The 21,656-nt window shown below is 47.3% G+C and overlaps 1 protein-coding gene across 10 annotated transcripts in view; it reads right to left on the reverse strand.

Moving 5' to 3' along the window:
• The window catches only part of LOC138186321 (serine/threonine-protein phosphatase 4 regulatory subunit 1), a 148,221-nt gene that overhangs the window by 74,172 nt on the left and 52,393 nt on the right, over positions 1-21,656 (reverse strand). For 4 of the 10 annotated variants that reach the window (XM_069126103.1, XM_069126121.1, XM_069126112.1 and 1 more), the window contains exon 3: positions 6,309-6,379. The exons of 4 other annotated variants lie outside the window; for them this stretch is intronic. In XM_069126103.1, coding sequence (XP_068982204.1) covers positions 6,309-6,379 — 71 coding nt within the window. Of the gene's footprint in view, positions 1-6,308; positions 6,380-19,057; positions 19,472-21,656 lie in introns of those variants that run through there. 2 more of the 10 variants (XM_069126183.1, XM_069126137.1) reach the window with 1 other exon arrangement.

The following is a 21,656-nucleotide window of genomic DNA, read 5'->3' on the forward strand; positions in this document are numbered from 1 at the left end:
TCATAAACCAACATCGAAATAAAAAGATTCAGCCAAATGTATTCCTGATCTTTTTCCTACGTATTTCAAGTTAAATAACTTCACACTGATAAAGTGTTGAGGTTATCCGATAGAGGAACGCGTGGATCAATTTGTAAAATAGAAATATATATTGAAGTAAGTATAATTATAAATTACAGGTATAATACAGGTGTACAATAAAAGGCCATAGGAAGCACCACGTTGGTACATTTACAACAAAGGACATTACGAAAAAATTAATCTTGGTGTGTAACTGTAGCTGAAAGTTACTACAAACAGCAATAAGAATCTATTTATAGCACTTTTGTTTCCGAACCTTATAATCCAAAACAACATACATATTCAAGGACGCAATAATAAGAACCTCTCCTTTTTTTTTTATTTTTTTTACTTCACTAAATCCTATTTTCCTCGTAACGACGATGTCCGGGTCACGGGTATACAAAACAAAAAGACGTAGAGTTCTCCTACAGGTAATTACTTCAACATAAAGCGATATCATTACTTTGTCATTGGGCGGGTCACTACCAATACTTGGAATATTTACAACATCGATCAGCTATCGTAGATTTTCCACTGTAAAAATACCGATATTCGTCCATCTGCCGAAACTTGTGCGCAATGGATCGTTCGATTCCTTTGACATCGTTGGCGAAGGGAAGATGAAGATCCACTTTCAAGGGTAAAACTCGCCGGTCCGTAGTACCGGTAAAATTCCCACGCGTCGTTCCGTTCGTGCTGCTTGTGTGCCGCGCCAGGGTAAGAGGGTAGTCATAATATTTAAGATAATCCTAGGCAGGAAGGTAAAGCCGTCTCCGTGTTTCTCAACGGCTGTTCGTCTCTCTCTCTCTCTCTGCTCTCTCGAACGTGTCTCTCGCACGTTCCACGGGAGAGAAACAGGGGAATTTATGGTCGGGAATTAATGGCATCGCGCGCGAGCGCAGCGGCGTGGCCCGAGAAAAATTTCGTCGGGACGCGCTTCATCGTCCCGGCTAAATTGTTCGAGGCGCAAATTGCGGCGTAAATTTGACGCACGGCTACTAAACTCGCCGATTTAGAAGCTGTCCATTTTCCCCCCTTTTTTATCCCTCGCTTCGCTCCTTTTCCACCGGTCGATTCGAGTCGCCACTCGTTAAACTTCTGGTCTCGAGAGAAATAAAGGAAACGACGAGAAACGAGGAAAGATCGCGGCTCTCTGATTTTCTGTGTATGCCTATTTTTTTTTTTTTTTTGCTTCTTTCTTCTGGTTTTTGGTGGCGGAGAGAATACTCGTACAAAAGACACACGGACGAGCGTGGTCGACTCGGCGCCTGCATTTACATTTTCGAAAGGAGCATCCGCCTTTCCGAGAACCGGCACAGGTCACGCGGCGCTCCTATTCCACGCTGTCGATGTATCTGCTTTCCGAAAAAATCCTCCGATGTTTCTTCTCCTGCGTCGTTTCTATCAAGGTCCGCGTTACGCTCCAAAACGGATTTACAACTCTCGCATCCATTAAACTAGCTATACGTTTTTCATAAATACAGAAAGTAGCCCTAACAAACGGCGGGAAAAAGGAGGTTGTTCGTAAATTTTATTCCTTGATATCGTAACGTATGCAGCGAAACATAAATTGAACAATTAGTCCACTCTGAAGGAGTGCACCAGAGTTCTTACGGTTCGTGGGTCACGCGATCGCAGATTGGATTGCGCGTAGGTAAGTGAGTTTCGCGAGAGGACACGATGGCGCGAAAAGAAGCAGACAGCGAGCACGAGGTAGAAGTGGAACGTTTCGAGGTATCCTCGGAAGAAATTCCAAGCCCAGTTTGGACCTGCAAAAGCCAAGAAACCGCGCGCTCGCGCGCCCCCACGTTTCGGAGCGGCGCTCTGCCCTCTTTCCCTCCTTCTCGCGCTCCGCTTTCCGCTTCTTCTTGTCGCGCCTCCGCGCCTAAGGCTTGCCTCTATCGGCAAGGCTGCGATTGGTCCGTGGGCCCAGTCATTCACAGAAAACACAGAATGCAGACGGTCACGTGACTCGTGGTGGTCCAGGGGACCCCGAAGGAGAGAGAGGAAGAGGGCCGAGGGGGTGGTGCGCTCGCTATGGCGCCAGGCGGTTCACCGCCTTTACCATTCCCCTTTCGCCCCCTCTTACACCAGGCCAGAGGGGGATGCAAGTTGAAGCATCGACGCAGGTTTCCCCAGCGATGTCGACGAACCTTCGTCGAACGAAACAGCTTACACGTCTCGTTGTTCCTGTTGGGAATTTTTGGTCCAGGCAACAGGTGCCATTTTTAACTCTACTTGATCGACACGAGACAGCGAGCGATTCTTTGCTCCTTACCGTACAAAGAAAGAGAAATACTCAATAATTTTGAGATTTCAATATTCGATAATATTCTCTCTCCGTCTTTCTCTCTTTGTTGTATGTGGAAAATTGTAGAAACAAAAAAAAAAATAAAATAGAGATAAGAACACGTCAAAGATCTCGAAGACAAGCCTATTTACAGGCAAGGAGGGAAAACGAAAATGAGATAATTCCGAAGCAGGTTACCGAAACCTGGAACAGAGATAAAGGAAGCAAAGAAAAAAGAAGCCAGGGACGACAAGAAACAAACGGCGAGATCGTTCGTAGCCATCGCGTAGAAAAGAACCGACCGGGGTGGTTCTCACCCCCTCGTGCGTTTCGGGCACTGTGTCGGTGGCCCGATTCTCGGAAGGACCTCATTTGTTGCTCAGTGCTATATATCTCATTCGGGAGCCTCTGCTCGTATATCCTTCTCTTTCCCTTTTCCCTTTCTCTGTTGTTGCCCAGCCCGGGAAGAGAGAACCTCTCGAGATGCTGGGAATAAGTGCATGCTTTTACGAAAACGGACTCCGTTTGCCAGCGGCCCACTGTCGATGTATGCGTGGAGTCGGTGTTCCAACACCGATCGCCCCCTTCGTTCCTTTTCGTTTCGTACCGATACAGACCACGGTCAACGACGCGCGAGAGGGTCGAACGCGTGTTTTTTTCCTTTCCTCTTCTTTCTTTTTTTTTTTTTTTTTTTTTTTCTTCTTTTCTTTACCCTCGAAAAATCTGAGCGTGAGAACGCAGATAAAAGTGTCGAAGGAACTGCGATAAAGCAGCGGATGCCTTTGCCGTTAATCGTACGAAAGGTGCACCGTTGATTGCTTCCCTGCTGCTAGGGGCACCATTTCAAAAGACGACAAACTTGCGGTGATTTTTGGACGTTCTTTTTGTGAACGACGCCGAAAATTCCGAGACACTGCTTGATCGAGCGAACCTAAAGTTTCCTGAAGAGAATGTTTTAAACGATGAAGGATAAGACCGATACTTGATTCTTTACCGTTAAAACGGTTAGAGTACCGATATTGCGATGGTTTTATTGCATCAATCAAGCCAATCAAAATGACATGTTACTCGTATGTTGCTACAAAGAACATTGATTGTAGTATAATTATTGAAAAATGCAGACACTAACGACTAGTGTAAAAATCAAAGAATGACACGGGAAACGGACATTCGATCGTTTTCAGCGAGGTATTTTTCGCTAAGACGCTTTCCTTTACTTTTTCTCATTGACACGGTTAGGCGACTAGAGTGCGAAAATTCGGTCGGTAGACCAATTAAAATTATAGTCCACTCATCCCAGGAACTTCGCTTTTGTCAAAGTTTTGTTCTTTCTTACGCCTCGGCGGCATCGTTCAGCATGGGAACCGCTGGTTTGAATAAACACAGACTTCACGTTCGCCACCAGCGGAATTTCTACTCGCAGCGGAGAGCGTTAGGTAACTGGTCTGACTAATTCCGTTTCAATTTCTCCGAGTATCGGTGTTTAACCAAGCACCTTTCGAGGCCCATGATCCCGTAGCAAACAGAGTAGACCGGAAACGTTCCTCTAATCGGTACACTGTCCAAGAATATACACAGGTATGTAAAATCATAAGACACGCGTAGAGTGAAAAAGAATAGAACTCGAGGAGTGTACGAGAGGACGAAAACGGGTGAAGCGATGGAAACGGCTTACGGTCGAATCAGCTTCGATTCAAGGAATAGCTTTATGCATAGCGAAGAGTCCTTGGTTCGTCCAGAGAAGAACGTCACGGAATTAAGAGGAAGAGGCTGGAAGAAACCAAGGAGGAGGAAGAAGAACGTTGCCGGCGCAGAATTCAAAGGACTAGGTGAGCGAGGTAAACAAAATATTCCTACAGGTCGGTGTATGCCACACAGAAACCTGTAGCGACTTCTTACGTGTGTGTCTCGTCACATACACGCGGGAGAGGAAAGAAGACGAATAGCAGGGTGAGGCGAAGAATCGTAAGAAGAAGACGAAGAGGACGAAGAAGAACGAAGGTGTATAGAGAAGGGAGAGCCCTCGGTAAGGGCGAGGAGTCGGGCGAGAAGAGAAGCAACTACGAAGGCATTCGGTGGCGCCGCGTTCGCGTCCAACCGAGCGACCAAGCGAACGGCCGAGCGAGTGAAAAGGGCGAGAAGGTAGCGCGCAGAGGGTGAGGAGCACGAGGAGAGGAGGCAGTGCACGCGGTTGAAAGGTGGGAGAGACTCTTTCTCGGTCCCGGGAGAGGTAAAGGGCCCCAAAGATGGGCCCTGGTGGCGCGATAGTGACGATCAACTCTGGTGGTGGTTACGGTGGTAGTGGTGGTGGTGGTGGAGGAGGTGGTGGTGATGATGGTGGTGGTAACGGTGGTGGTGGTTATGGTGGTGGTGGCGGCAATGGTGGTGCTAGTGATGTTAGTGATGCTGCTGTTGCTGTTGGTGGTAGTAGTGGTGACGGCACACAAGGGTAGAGAGACGAAGGTGGGAGAGGGAAAAAGAGGGAAGGCGGAGGCAGAGGTGAGAGGGAAAGGGCGGGGGTCGTGGAATGCGGCCGTGGTCCCGGTATATACGCGCCAGTCGGCTATGCCAGGGTATTTGTGTATTTATGTGGAACACAGGAGAACCTCGACGATGGGAAAGACAGAGAGGTCGTGACGTTCTCTCTCGGACGAGAGAAGAGGACGGAGGAGAGCCAATGGCCAGCCAAGGTGTGCTGCCCTTTTGGTACGAGGGAGTGAGTAGGTAGGTACCCGAGCACCCGGCTATGCAGTAAGAACACCAGGAACCAAACGACAACCACCGTCCCACCACCTACCGCACTTCTATCCTTCTCTCTCCTCCTTTTCTCGTTCCGAGGTTCCTCGAAATTCCATCGCGGAGTTCCACGTCCCGCGTGGAACGTCCGGAAAGGTGCTCCGTTCGTGGAACTTGAGGGATCACCGTCCCTTGGCACACGCTCTTCGATCGACCGATAGATCGGTTATGTTGTTCGTTATCGTGCTAGGACTTTTCGATGGGTAAATCGTAACAAAGGTTTGCATGTATCTCTACGTAGCTAGCTAACGTTTGAAAATTTCGAAACACGTCCTTCTAGTTTCACCCGGTTTACTCTCGGTTTACGTGGCGAATTATTTTCGTTCAACTAGCTGGAAACACAGAAGGAGCACGCGGTGGAATTTTTCCCGCCTTCTTCCCTGATCTTTCCTCTCTTGTTACCAGGAACGACGGACGCGACACGAGTGGCCGGCACGTGAGAGAATGTCGTCAATGCGATGTGGCAGCGGTTTCAAGACGCAGCGCGGAGGCCAAGGGCCGCGAGAGGAGGAGGAACGAACGAAACAGGGAGGGAAATGCCTGACTTGGAATCATCGTGGGCTCACTGGACGCGCTCGAGTACGAATCTCGAATACCGACCGGCGAAGCAATCGCAGGGACTGCAGCCCCGGTATTCGAACCACGTGGCCATCCACTAACTACGACCTGACTCGCACGCTCGCGATCGCGTTGACAGAACGTCCGAAGGGTCAACGTATCACCGAGAATCGCGACTTTCTTCCCATACAGAAACGCTTGTAATTTGGCAATTGTTGCATCGGTAGGATGCAAATCGGACGATCCATTGGTATGCCGCGACCGGTGTGCGAAAGTCGAGTCTCTCGGCCAGAGTTTCTTCCTTCTGTCTTATCTCGAAAGGTCTCGCGAGCGAGCGCATTCCTCTGAAATTGGAGCCCGTTACGAGGGGAAAAAAATACGATCTGCCGGCGAATTCTCGGATCAACGTTTCTTCCCATCTTAACAGAGTTTCGTGCGTTCCGTTTCGGGCGAAGTCAATTAACGGATGTTGGACGCGATTTAAGCGAAAACCACGAAGGCTGCATCAGACGCTAAATCGACTCGCGACACCACCAACAACCACGGTGCATCGAACGACGCTGAAATTCACAAAAAAAATCCATCGCAGTATCGAGACTACCTTTTTCCTTCTGTTCGATCGAACACACACCGCCCCTTTGACAGATTCCAAAATCCCGGTGTCGCGCGTCTCTGCAAAAAGAGAACAGAGGAAGCGTCGTTTTTCTCCCTTTCCCCTGGCAATCAGCGGTTCGACGACGCAACGTACACGCACGCACGTCGCGACGTACACCCACTCGTAGGTCCTAACGTTCGCTACGCAACGCACGCACACACGCTTAGAAAGAAGCACGCCGCCCTCTTCGTCTTCGGATGGGTACGGGCGGCCAAAGATCGCGCGCTGTCGAGCCTCGCAGCATCTCAGGCGGTCCAGTGGCGTCGCTGCCTCCCCCCCCCCCCCGCGCGACAGCTACAGTTTTTCGGTGGTGGGATAGCGCGTGTACAGTGTATGTACATTCGTGATCCTCGCTGGAACGGGTATATGTGTGAGCACGCTAGGGTTTAGGTGTACGAGGCCGCACGCGCGCGCCTGTATGCCCGACAGAGGGCAACAGAAGGGCGAGAAGCGAGGAGCGAAGGGGGAGGCGTCGCGCCGTGGGAACCGAGGAAAACGTTTCCCGCATACCACCCCTCCCTTCGAGCTCTCCCGCCCCCTCCAAACGCCAACACATCCACGCACCATCTACGTACGTACACACGTAGGTACGCGCGCGTGTCCGAAGCAGGGCCACACTAAGAAGGTACGCGAGACGAACGTGGGACCACGTGACTGGCCCGTAACTTCACAGCGTACACTCCTCTCTTTTTCTCTCGTTCTCACTCTCTCTCTCTCTCTCGTTCTTTCTCTCTCTCCTTCTCCCCGTTCAATCCACATCGCCTTCTCCGCACACAGTTCGCCCTATCTTTCTCTCGACCTCTTTCTTTCTCTCCAAGCAACACGCACACATACACACATACGCGCGCACACTAGTCTCTTTCCCTTTCTCTATCTCTGTCGTTCTTGAAAACGCGCTCTCGCGACGCTCGCACTCTCTCCCTCCCCCTTCTTCTTCCTACGATCCTTATTCGAACGACGACGCAGTTGCGCGTACCTACCGCGGGAGCAACTGCGTCGTAGGCTTCTCCCGAGAAAGAGATCCGTGTATTCGCATCGCTTCCTTGTCCGGCGAACGCCGCGACACCGAGAGAGACCGCAACGGCCCGACTGACCCGAGACGCTGATCTACATACGCGACTACTCTGCCAAAGAATGTCGAAGAAATCGTGAAACCACGACACCGGCGTGTATACGCTGCCAGGAGGAAAAGAGAGGGAAAGAATGTGTCACGCTTTGCGTCACAGGCGCACCGCGCATACCGCTTTTCTACCGACCGGTGTTGGTTCCTTTTTTTACGTTTTTTTCTTTTTTTTTCGCTCTGCTCTTTTCGTTTTTTCTCTAGTTTTTCTTTGCTAGTTAGGTGGTAAAAGCGTTTGCAAATGAAGCGGTCGGTAAGAACACTTACCGGAAATGGTGAAATCGCGTGCAGCGTGGATAGAGCTTAACTGGACTTACCTGAAATCAGAGAGAACGATTATTATTGAGTACAATTATAAGCTATTACGAGATACAGCTACCGTAAGAGTATTAGCTTCGTACTTTGAATTTAAATTTGTAACTCGAAGCTTGATATTTCGATTTCGCGGTAATAATTTAGACGCGATGCACGACGCTCGAAATGCATGATAGATGCACTGTCCAATTTTTATTTACCATTTGCAATCTTTTTCTCTAAATTTCAATTTTATCGTAGTTACGTACCTAAGTACGAAGCGTAATATGTCGAAGCGCAAAGTAACGGGTTATTCAGTTGCAATCTACTACATTAAGCATACTATAAATTGTACAATATATCGATAGTTGTGCGACCAACAGTTGGTAAAGCGATCTTTTTAATCGCGCAGGACAAAATATTAAAAAAGGCAAAGTGTGATGACATAAATACCTATAGTATCCTATCTGTCGATACGCGTTTCAGTTACAGGACGCAGTGAAATTTATAGAGAACGCTAGCCTAAATTTCGATATGCCTTGCGGGCACAGTTGGATCCCAGCGTTTGATATCACCAATATCTGGCTGGGCAGTGCGATTCAACCGCAAAAGGTCAATCGTTGTCCTAACGATAAACGAACCATACACATATATATTCCAGCGTATACTATAATTTATTTGGTCGATGAACCGCGTAATTGCGTTGAACAGGCTGCGATTAAAAATAGGTCGATACGATTAATAAGTCATAAATTACTGCCAATTTTGTTTATTTCCAAATTCCCTATGGCAAAGGATTGGCGACGTTCGCCTTATAAAACGTTTCCAAGATACTAAAACACTAAACCTCCATGGACAAGATCGAAATGTCGTTCAGTACATTTTGTATTCCTACTGAAAATTTTTCTCAATTTTCTCAATTTTTTAAAAGCCTAGGACAGTATGGAAGTATTAATTTCGAATAAAAATCATCAAACTCTTCTCGTGTGAAAAAATATTAGACCCACAAGAAGAGCCGAATATTGAAAAAGCAAGTTCATTCTATTACATTTTTATAAAATACTCGGCTACTCGAGAGCACGATGAAGTTATTCCAGGAGATTATCCTTCATTCGAGCCGTACATTAACGATTTTGCATCCCTTCACGAGCGTCCCGTGGACGGTTGCACAGGTAGAAGCCGAAAAGAATCGGAGAACCGGGCACAGGTACGGAACGACGTAAACGAGGAGATGGGCACAAGTACCAGGTAGGTACGCGTCGAACGTGGAAATTTGAGACTGACACGAGCAAATGAAACGCGGGGGCCCGAGGCCGGAAAGCCATAGAGAGCACACGTTCCTCTTTCTTCTCTTTTTCTACTCTTTCTCTCTCTCTCTCTCTCTCTCTCTCTGCCTGGTGTCTCGTGAAACTCGATTATTTTGTACGAAGCGAAGGCGGGATTCGCGCTTCTGTACCGGTTTCGAGTCGGACGCTTCGCAGGTCGCGCCGCTACGGTTCAGCGTGTTAATTAATCTCGTTAAGGTTCCAACTGACAGCCGCGTCCAACGAAGAGACGGGCCATGTTCGACAGTAGCTCCTAGCCGATCGACTTTTACGCTCTAAACCGAAGGACCCGTGATTTGTTTCATTCATTTCGCATTTTCACTTATATTCCCGTGCAATCAAAATACCACGACTATGTTCGGAGCTGTGATATTTCAAATTTTTGCATAAACTTTAACGAAAGATCGAGAGTTTTGTGATATTCTTACTAGAAAATAAGAGAATTATTCAAAGAAATATAGAAATAGTTGCTTAGTTCATATACATATGCTCAAAGAAAAAAAAGAAAACAAACAGAATCGAAACGATCGATACCAACGAACACAACGCGCGTATCGTTCGCGCGCGAAAACGATAACGTACAGGGGAGGCTTAGACCGCGGGATCAAGTGAATTCGTCCGATTCGGACCACTTACAAGAGCGTATCTCTCTGCCTGCCAGCTAGATATGGGATTTCAGCTGGAAAGGTGAGAAAAGAAACTCGACGAACGAGGGAGGAGGAGTAGAGAAAAAACGGGAAGGAGAAAAAGAGAGGGTACGTTTGGAAGGACGGAAAGAGAGAGAAAATAGGAGATAGAAGGGGCAAAGGGGGATACAGTGAGAAGGACGCGGTCCAGATGAAAGAGGCCCAAGGGAGGTCGCCGCCCTTCCAGGAACCCTTATAAACTTGGACCTGATCTTCGTTGCACGCACACGCGTACTATCCACTAGAATAATTCTTGTATACAGTCAGAAACGAGCACAATATACAAACACGGATGTATACACATAGAAGGCACACCAGTTGAAAAAAGGACGGACAAACACGAACACGCGCGTCTCCCACTGCGTTTTTCGTAGATTCTTAGATTTTTTCCACGATAAGCGGAGCTTTCGTCTCCGCAGGTGCCGCGTGGGAAGCTACCCCGGGGCACATTCACACATGTGTGGCAAACCGCGAGCGAGACGAGAAAATTTTTGCGCTTTACCTTGGGGCCGGAGCGAAGAAAATTTGCCCGATCGTTTCACGCGTGCGCGCCAGCGCGTGATTACACGTTCCGGTGAAACGCGGCAGAGTCGCGAGTACGTGGTTCCACGAAGGGGAATAAGAAGCTCGCGAAGCTTGGCAAGACTATAACGAGCGAGAACGAGCGAACGAGTTATTTTAATTACGAATATCGTATTCGTTGACGAGCATCCAGTTTATCGAGTTCCCTCCCTTTGTAACCAGCCTCATTGCGGTGAAGAAAAGATACGCGTGCGTGTACGTGTAATTGTTTCTTCCTCTCGGAGCTTTCCATCCGGGAACGATATAATCGGATATTAAAGAAACTCGAGGGTAACAGATGTCTTTCCGCGGATACGCTTCTCAGGGCATCGTCGCGTAATTAGAATCCGGCGGGGCAAAGGGAAAAAATGAATTTCGCGAAAGAGAATTTAAATTACAAGCGTGGCGATGACAGGTATTCCGTGAGAGAAACAGAAACGGCTGGCTGCGGAAAGAAAGAGAGAAACGTTTCTTGTCTCGACGTGGCAACCTGCGATTATTGTATTATAAACGACGAAACGGGTAAGACGGCCGACTACTCAGGGGGTGTGAGAGAGAGAGAGAGAGAGGGGGGGAGGGAGAGAGAGAGCAGAAAGGAGAACGAGAAATATAGTCGGACGAAACGAATTTTCGTAAAACGACTTTAAATCATGAAGCAAGGTCGAGCAGGAGCGCGAAGACCGCTCGGAAAACGCGCGCGGCGTCGAAAGCCGCGCTTCGCTCGTCATCGGACATGAGCAACGAGGAGTAAAGTAATCACCGACAAAATTGGTTGACGAGATAGTCAGATTGGCCGCTGGCCACTTGGCTGCTCGATTGTCCAGACACGCCCTCGGCGAAATGAAATTTGATTTTGTCGGGCAATTTCGCGCCCAAATCAACCACCCCTTACTGAGACAGAGGAAAGAGTGTCTCACGCCCGAATGCTGCTATACCGTTGCGCGAGGTACGAGCAGAGAGAGAGAGAGAGAGAGAGAGAGAGAGAGAGAGAGAGAGAGAGAGAGAGAAGAGAGTTAGAGAGAAGCATGGTGTAAATGCAGCCAACTAAAGGGAATGTTAGAAGGAGAAATGGGAGGAAAGAGACTAAGAGTAAGGAAGAGAGAGAAGAGGAGAGTCCCATAACCTTGTTAAGAGCCGCACCCTCGTGGTATTGGCCTCATTGAACGCTTAGAGGCATCTTTCCAAGTGTCGAGTGGTCTCTCAAAAGTTCAAAGGGTAGAAGGTGGGTAAGGGGTTCCGTGTGCATTCGGGGAACAACATTACGAACGATCGTCTTTCGGGCCTGTGAAAACCGTCTTTTACCCTCTCACGTCCCCGATAGGGTATGAATGCCGTGGCACCGCGAGAGGTCCTCATTTTCTCTGTACGATGTCGTAGTACGGAGAGGGAGAGGGAGAAGAGGAGAGGGGAGAGGGAGGGGGAGAGAGAGAGAGAGAGAGAGAGAGAGAGAGAGAGAGCCGATAATCAACGTTCCCTTTCTCGCGGTTGCGAACTGGAAAAACTCTGTGAAATACTAAGAACGAAGTGGGACAAGGGGAGAGAAAGAGAAAGAGAGAGAAAGAGAGAGAAAGAGAGAGAGGGAAAGAGAAGAAAAAATTTCCACGGGAGACAGCCGCGGCGCAAACAATCTTGATTACACGAAAATGTTCGATGATTCGATTACAGTGAGTGTACTTACGCGAGGAGACGCGCGCGCTTCGCACTATATAGTCCGTGTAATTCAATTTCTTTAAAGTAATTACTTGTTGCTTCTACCCGTGGAAGTTAGTTTCCGGTTGAAAATCAATGGCGCATCCACGCCGGCAGCTTTCTCATTATGCGCTGAAAGCGTCTCTGCGAACGCGATCGATTAAGGTGGCATCCGACTGTCGAGGCAAGAACACGCGACATTTCACGGGACGGTTCGTGTTTCTCCTTCGAGAGCTGTCCGATCGACGGTATACGTGTATCCCAATTTCTCGATATCTCGCGTGTAATCGTTCAACGTCGTGTTTCGTTTCGTTTGGTTTCGTTTTGGCACCGACACGGCAGAAGAAAATAATTTCGAGAACCGTAGAGAGTCGTTAAAGTGCGAGGAGGAGGAACGGTCGGTAAGGTAAACGGTAAAGTCAGAGCCGCCATTGATACGCAGACGTTATGAACGCACGAACACGCGCTGCAGCCTGGAAACCGAGTTTACGGCCTTCTTGCCGACTTCCTTTCGTAAATACCACGTTGTTTCTAATGGAGAAACGGAAAACCAGTACGAAATATCGTAGATAACCGTGCCAAGGACAGAGTGATTTGTGTCGATTATTTGTGGAGTATGACGAGAAGTAGGTACGTGTTGTTTCTCCACGCCATCTTGCCGTTCGGTTTCATATTTAATCTACATTCTAAAACCGGCTAACAACGTCTAACGTTTGTAAATTACGAAATACAGTTGGCCAAAGATACCATCGAGATCATTTTTGTCGGGGTTAATAGAAAAATATTTATCTAATTTTAATTTCAACAATCCTCACTTGTATTATGTTAGAATATGATATACTATCGATGGGCCAATTTTTCTATAAAATCGACGTACCAACTGAAACGTTGGAAAAGTCAAAAAGCAAACCGAGTAAACCCGATAAAGTGAAGCAACTATATGACAAGATGAAAAACCAAAGACAGCAACGAGGAAACGCCAGCCTTTATAATATCGTCTAGTCAGCCGAGCAGATATTTTCGACCAGACTTCGTAGAATCGTCCAGTTTCTCAACGAGTTTACGGCGCCATCGTTCATTCCATTTACTCGGGCGCGACTACTGGCTGGCTACTCGATCGTGCAACTGTGTATATCTCTAACAAAGAGTAGGTACTTATAATAACAGAAAGATCATTCGATGAAACGATCTCGAAGAAGACTCGTCGAACAAAGTTGTAGCTCTAACGAATCTCTAAGCGCCGTACGAGTTATTTCCCTTATTTGTCTTTATCCGCGGACGCGGTTGCCATACTCGAGCGAGCGTGCAAAATTCTGCGCTCTTAAAATAACTTGGTACAAAAGAAGCCGTCGTAGAAGACGTAGATGTATCTCAGTCTTTGCCGGGGAAAATACGCTGCCAGCGTATTCCGTATGAATCGGAGGATCGCAACAGAACCTGAATACATAGTCGCACGCAATCGGACAATGACGTATACGGTATGCTGCTTTCTCTCTCTCTGTAGAGCTGTTTCGCCTACAGTCGTCACACTGCAGGCGGATTTGCATCGGCTACCGGATGTTTACAATCTGCCACTTGACGGCGACCCGCCGCGCTGTCCGTTACGCACATCGCGGCGCGTTTATCGTATAAATTTTTCGAGCTGGTGATTTCAATCGGAACCATCGTTCCTCCGCCATGAGCAACGCGTCTGTTAAAGATTTCGTTCGGTAAAGGTTCGATGTAGACGAGCGACTCTCTTTCTTACGCGCTTTCCCAACTTTTTCGAATTCGTAATAAATTTATTTCGAGCACGTTTTATTTTCACACGTGCGTAGAGAGGTCCGTGCAGAGATGTAAAGAAATCAAGAGAAGACTAGCGATTGGATAGCAGAGAAGAGACTCTGCTTGATCCATTCGTCTACACGACTGCCGGATTTCGTTCGATCCATCTCGACCTCGCACGTAATTTCGATCGTAGCGAATTATTGAAGAAAAAATTTGCAAATTTTTTCAGCTTCCCACAATATAGGTATATGTAATTTTTCGACAATTTTTACCTAAGCACGACCACTTTTTTGTGTACATCTTCGCATAATGTAACGTTACTGAAACGCTCGTACAAAATTCTCTCGTCTCTGCATAGATCGCGACTGCATTCTCGCGAAGCGATCATTATGAATCTTCGAGTGAAAAGTCGTCGACATGAGAAAGAAAAACTCGATCTCGCACGCCCCACCCTGTACACCATCCTACATTTTCGTAATCACGCTGACAGAGCTTTTAGAGTAACGATCGCGGACGAGGGTTGCGAAAGGGTTCAACGAACCCTTGTTTCTGAATTGCGGCGCCATAGCGACCCCTAAATCACGGCTGGCCATGGCGAATCGCCGCTATCGGTACTCTATCTTTCGTACAGGCCATGGAGGCGGGCTGCGTGCACGCATCGCATTTTGCATCCACGCGTGTGTAGCCGGTCGCGCGGACATGATACTGTATGTGCGTGCAGTTGCGTGCCTGGCACGGACTGCGGGAGCGGACCACGCACTCTTTTCGATAGTCGCACACCAAAACAAACCCCCGTGAGTCTGCCGGCAGACTCTGTGATCGCCTGTACACGCCTACCCCGTTAGTTTGTCTCCGACTCGTGCTTATCGGTCAAATTTCTCATATTCTTGCGTTCTTCATCCTTGTCGCTTCATTTTCTAGGTGCTTGCGCAACGAATTTGGGATGTTGAAAAATTTGAAATGTACAATGGCGACGTAATTTGAAGTTTCGTTGGAGCAACTCTTTCGGTGGTAGATATACCGAATGAATCGGATGTGGATGATTGAAACGATCTTTGTCAAGCACCAGATTTTATTCATCTTTCAAGATATCGCGACACGACCCTGCGTTATAGGTACACGTTTGTAACGCTCAAAGAAGCTCGATAATTCGAATAATAATTCAGTTTTCTGCGAGAATGTAGTTTTCTGAGAATTATCAGCGACTGTAACCAGGGAACGATGTAAAACGTATATTTAGAAGCGAAACTAGAATGGCGTAATCGTGGAATGGTACGCTATTTCGGTCGAAGATTAATTCGCCGCAATAACGAGACGATGTGACCTTTCCGATCGGTATTCCTCCTTTTTTTCGTGCTCTTTCCTTTTAGGAGGCACGAACGACGCACGGGGTCGCTTTTAGAACGAGCGAGCACAAGGACTTCGTGCAAGGACGCTGGTTGTGTCGGCCAATTTTTGCGGCGGCGCACGCGAAATTTACGACACGCCGTTGAATATTACACCGAAGGTGAATATTTCACGGGCGGTCCAAGTTCAAAGAAAACGTCGTCACCGGCGCTACGAAACGTCGGCGTATCTTAAATCGGTCGTGAAAGGAGGAAGGTCCGGGGTTTCTGCTCCCCCTCTCGGTTCTCTATATCTGCATTAGAATTTGCCTGCGAAGAGAGTACCTGTGTTTTACGACTTTTCGTGGATCGTTTGGTCGACGTCGAACGAAAACGACACACACGGGCGGCGGGTGAACGCGTGTGCGAGGCGGCGCCGCAGTTCGCCGTTGTGTCCTCACCTAGATGCCGACGTAACACGACGACGACGCACAAAGACGACGGGGCCAAGAGAACGCGGCGGCAAAGCTTGAGACTCGATAGACGACGTTAACCGAACAAGAGGGTTGAGAATCAATTAGACGGCGAGTCACCGGAAGCAAGACATGTATGCTTCCTGGCGCGCACGTCATAGCCCATTGTTCCAAGACGAGAGACTTCATCTTCTTGACATACGAGCCACCTGCACCCTCGTTGGGTTTCCTTCGAACTTACTGTGTCTCTGCGCCGACATCGACGACAAAGACGCGAGGAAACGTAGCTGCCGCCGACAATATTTACTTTGCTGCTAATCGTGCCTGTGAAACGAGGAACAAGCTGCCTCCAGACACCGATAACGCGCCATCCACACGGTAATTTGAAGAAACAAATAAGAAGATACGAGAAAATGATGGTAATTTGTAGATCGTAGATGATTGGTTCTCGGGGAACCGATGAATCATCGAAAAATCCTGGTAGTGACGCGATCTTGATATACGATGGAAACTCCGGTCGCCATTGAGGTGCCACGATTTATTTATTAGCGGTCGTGCGGATCCCTTAAACGGTTCGATGACCGAGCGATCGTATCGCCGTTTCTGACAAATTATAAATCGTAACGAGCCGATGAAAGATCTGCGGCGCCTACACGCGGAAGGAGTGGGACGCGTACACGCGTGTTTCAACCGCGAAGAAACGCAAAGCAGCCTCATTAAGATCGAGACACGTGAGCCATAAACGAGTACGCTCCGTTTTACCTACGTCATGTAGGCGTTTTGTTGGGACGCCGCTTCGAAATACGATTTTTTTCTTTATTTCATTCTCGATTTTATTCACAAGACGAGAATAATTGTCTCAAGTGGTCGCGGTCTCGCGCAAAAAATTCCTCGTACGTGCCTTCCTAAATAAATTCTTCCTTGTGTTTTATTTCTCCCTCTCTCTCTCTCTCTCTCTCTCTCTCTCTCTCTCTCTCTCTCTCTCAGCGTCGAACTAGATGACGTTTGTCACGAAATAAAGTGCCTCTACGGCGTATCACTTGACAATAACTCGTGGAAAAATCAACCCTTAACGCATGCTCGCGTACGGAGAAGCTGCCCACGCGACCGCACAAAACAATGGCGCAACGTGAAAGTATAATTATGGTAGCAGCCAAATGCGATTCGCCCACCTGACTGCGTTCCACACCTTGCACGCTTTTAGCCTGTTTGTCGCTTTCAGCCTTTGTTGTTTATCGCCGCCGATAGCTATTAACGCGCGCCTATTATCGACATTTAGCGTTTCCTCGGACACGAATTATTGTAATTTCTTTGTCAAGCGATATAACGTGCGACGGAAGAATGTACCTTTTCAATCATCCACGTGATTTCACTTTTATCAAAATATTTTATCAAAATCGTGACCGCACGTATCTACCGACGTGTAAAGAGAAATCTCTGCGTGTATCCATAGCAGTAAGTACCTACCGAATTCTCTCGTCAATTAGTTAAACGCTCCTGTTCGTTCTTCCCCCGGTTCACGACGAGTACCTCGATTGTTTCGGTCCGCAATTCGAAACGCGTTATCGACGTAGAAGCTGGAATTGTTTCGTACAAACCCGAGGGTTCGATAACGGAGCGGACGTCGCCAGCCGAATTAGAATGGGGACGCGAGAGCGAGCGAGCGAGAGAGAGAGAGAGAGAGAAAGCGAACGAACGAACGAATGAGAGAGAGAGAGAGAGAGAGACCAGGACAAAGAAGGAGACACGATAACTATTCTATCACAGATTTCAATATTTTAGGCTCGATCTAGCTTTTCGCGTACTAATTTACTTTCGCAACATCGACTTTTCCGCGGCGGCAGCCATCAATCTCCATTACAGCTTCCGACAGCCATCGCTCTCGGGCACACCCCTTCTGCATTCGCCCTTAAGCACGTAATATCGTTACCCATTTTTGCATCCACCGTCGACACGCTTTCACCAACCGTCGTGCATCATCTCTGTCGATGCTTTTTCGCGTGAAACGTTGAAACGTTTGAGAAAGAAAGCGAACAAAATTTGAGAAACGGATAAAGAAGACGAAGAGAAGGAGAAAAGGTGCGATGACCCCCTTCCCTTGTTAGAAAGTTCGCAGACAGGTTGGTTCGAGCACGACCGGCCCAGGTATCTTTAACTTTCCGTCGACGCGTTCTTCAACGTCCCGAACAAACAATCTTGCCACGCATTGAAATGAAAATCAGTGCAGGCAGTTGCGTCGATCTTCCTCGGCCGATAAAGTAGTTGTACCAGTTTCCTTGAAACCCTCGACTGGTCGCGACAGGTCGAACCGTGAATACCAGACATGCTGCCCCATAACGAATGCCCGTAATTTTATTTGCGCGAGCGTTCGTGACGGTAGAAGGGAAAAAAGAAATTAATACGTTAAAAAGGACAGCGAAAAAGTAAATGATGATCGAGCGAACCGTTTTAGGAAAAAGGAAGAGCGAACGCAGATAAAATGCGATTTATAGACAGGAAGAATCCCTTGCGGAAGGAAACGGATGCAGCGGACACTGACATTCGTTTACTACTTTAGCTGATGGCAAGCAACATACTACCGGGATGAGAGTTCTAATTACAGGAAAATGCAAATACTTGCAACGGAACGGCCAAGTGGTAAACTGGTAATTACGAGTACTAGAAGCTGTTTCTTAGACATTGCATATGGAACTAGGCAACGCGTTATTGCTTCGCCGACCGATATTACCTAGTTTCTTCTTTCCTCCGACAAATGGTCGTCGACGGGAGTTCGTAGCATAACTAAACACTTTTTCGTATGAACAATGACCTTTAAGTGGAATATTTCTCATTGGAAGAATTTAATGACACCAAGTTAGTCCTCGTTTCATACGTATAAACGTCCGGATCGTTTACTATCCTTTCACCTCCGTATGTATTAATTAAATTTACAAAAAGGTAGAATCTCAGAGCGTGAATATCAACAACTCGATCAATCGTCGTGCAATTAAAATATCTTTAAACAAAAAGCTAGCGGGTAAAAATTCATTCATAAATTAACGCTCGAGAAACGGGTCACGTACCTTTTTTCTACGTAGTAATTACTTGCGCAACGTTTCTCTCGATGTACGCGTGCATATTCTCGACGTCCCTGGCGTTAAAATTATAAAACCTATATTATATCTAACAAGTCAATTTCATTGTATACGAGATCGACGCGATTTAAAAGCAAAACCACTCAATCTATAACCGTTCAAAGGAAAAATAAGAGATTAGTAGATGGCACAATTACAAGTTCATCGAACGGAACTACAGATACAGTTTAGGCAATTTCTTCTCAAGTCATCGTATAACCGAACTGCCTCAGACCCCATTAAGCCGGTTAATCAAAAGGTCCAAGTGGTAAAGATCTCCACGAAATGATCGACGACGGTTCCACGGCGACGAGAAAGAAATTCTATCATCAATTAGCTTACCTTGTGGGTCTCTGGTATCATGGATTCGTTTCAAATCCTGAATCACGCACGACGTCGTTGGATGAGAAGGTTGAAACGACCGAAGAAAACGCGGACGGTGCATAATCCTCGGTTGAAGGAGCTCGAGTCGAGTTCGTAGTCGACGATCGATCGGGAGACGAGGTCGATGGGTTCACGTTGGTCGAAGGGAAATCGTTCGTATCGATATCGATACGTATGCGAGTATTTTTGGGGGATCCGTGACGCGGCAACGCGATTCTCACGTGTCTCTAACCCGGGCCGCCATCTTGCTCGTCCACCATGCGAAGTGAGATCTCCCCACCACCGGTCGTCGCCCCTCTTCCAACGTTGGCGAAGCAAACTTTTTGATACGCCAATTGCCGTCGTTTGCCCGCGTCTCGGTGAAAAACAAGCCTTTTCTTACGTCGTTACGATCGATTATTATCGATAGATTGCACAGATCGAAGAGCGCATACGCGAGTCTCTCGATAGACAAATCGATTAATTTCACTTTCCATTTCGCAATTCCATTCATATGAACGCACGATTAATGTTCGATTCACGAGAACTAACCGACTCGCTTTCGTAAGTTTATTCGTCGCAAGAGAATCGGCACTAGTAACAATAAATTCTAAGATAAATTGAAAGTACACAGTTTTTACGATTTTCCTGTACCTTCCAATTATGTGTGCTCGATCAATATGATTTCCTAATATATAACGCGCCTTAATAGTTTGGCATGAAATTGTTACAATACATTGTAGAAGTTAAACAGATGGAAAAGTTTTGTACGAACCTGTGCTAGAAATTTATCTAGAGTTGCCTATAGAGTAATGTTGTACGATAGTTTTTACTTTCGTACATCGTCTAAGTAGTTACCTGATAATAGCAACGGATTAACCGATTAAGAGAATTCTTAACCATTAACCAGTAATAATAATAATAAGAAAGCAATTGTTATTTCCATAGCAATATATTAAAGCAATAATTCTATTATCAACAGAGCGGCGGGACAAAAGAATTCGCGTAATGAATTCTATAATAAATTATTTACATACGATATGAACTTTATACGAACGTTTTCCATCTGTTTAAGCTTCGGAATACGCTGTATCAATTTGGCAGTAAGCTATTCTCCAATATTTTCCTCTCGATCGTCCTTTGACGCGTACACACATACACACATGCGCGGTAAAATATATACACACAGAGAGAAAGACACAGAGTGTAGAGTCGCGCGAATCTCCAATTCAGATAAAAACGATACAGTCGGGGACGAGGACGGTGGTTTCGAGATATACGCCAGGAATCATCACGAGAGCCAAGCCTCGGTCTGTGATAGCTTTCTATAACGCACGAGAAGCGAAGCGTCCCGTTCGAGCTAACGCGTGAATTGCAAAACGTTGCATCATTTTAATATCGTGCAGGATGGTTTAGTTTCGCATACGTAGGCCGATGAGTCACGTTGTTCCTCTCGGTACGTTATCACGGTTCGCGCTATGGAGATTTTGGACGTCCGGTACCACGTGGCCCTCGATGGCACAACCTTGGCGATATAGTTCTCTCTATTGCCAATTCGATCGTTCGAACGACTCGAAAGCAAAAGTCGAACGGGTATATATGTAGGAAGAAAGAACACGATTTTGTCCATCTTAGTAAATGACCTTGATATCACGGTAACGACGTATCCTTGAAGAATCAGGGGTCACTGATCAAAGGAACTCTCACCGCTCGTCACTCGGATCGTTTCACCTTGGTGAACCGTTGACGATCGATCGGAAGGCGACGACTCGAGCAGACGGTCTCCGTAGGCGGTGCCACGCACACTACAGACGCGTGGAGAGAATTTCGAACGTCGTACATGTTCCCTTTGCCCTTTTATAAGCACCAATCTGCTTTCATAGAGCTGGACTATTGAATTTTCTTAGGAACGTAATCGATGACTTGCGATGGGTTCAATAGATCAAAAAATAACAAGTTGGCGATCTTGATTAAACGTGTGTTTAAATACCGCGAATAGAGCAGTAACGCATGAAACACGGTCATCATGGACGATGCGAGAAGAATGACGTTTTTATCAGCCTGGAGAGACTTTTTCGGGTGTGTCACGACGCGTACGGTTAGGCGGTAACCAGTGTGACTCGCGCGTTCGAAAATAGAGGCGCCGCTTCGGTGGCGCGCTCGGAGCCGCCGCGGCGTTATCCGTCTTATCGCTCGGAGCATTACGTAAGCCACCATGTCGCCCACGTCTTTCGCAGAAGGGGCTTCGGTGCTTGGTCGACGAACGAAAGCTAAGAGACGAATGGAATAAGCCAGCGAAACCGAGAGCAAGGTATATATCGGAAGACGAAAGTCAAAGAGTACAAACAGAGTAAACAAAAGGAAAAAAAGTATGAAACGAGAGGAACGAAACAGTCGGTTATATTCGTGATACACGATCGAGTTTCAAAGGTTTCCACCTCCTCGTGACGAATGGTTGCGTTGTTGGGCGCCAGGGAATTTCGCGGCGCCTTCGGGTCCGCGTTCACGTGAACGCGATTTACTGCGCAGATTCCGAGTCACGCGGTTCTTCATTCGTACCTACGTCGCGCACACGATA

Source organism: Bombus flavifrons, chromosome 1, assembly GCF_040668555.2.
Source record: "Bombus flavifrons isolate JBK064 chromosome 1, iyBomFlav1_principal, whole genome shotgun sequence".
NCBI lineage: Eukaryota > Metazoa > Arthropoda > Insecta > Hymenoptera > Apidae > Bombus > Bombus flavifrons.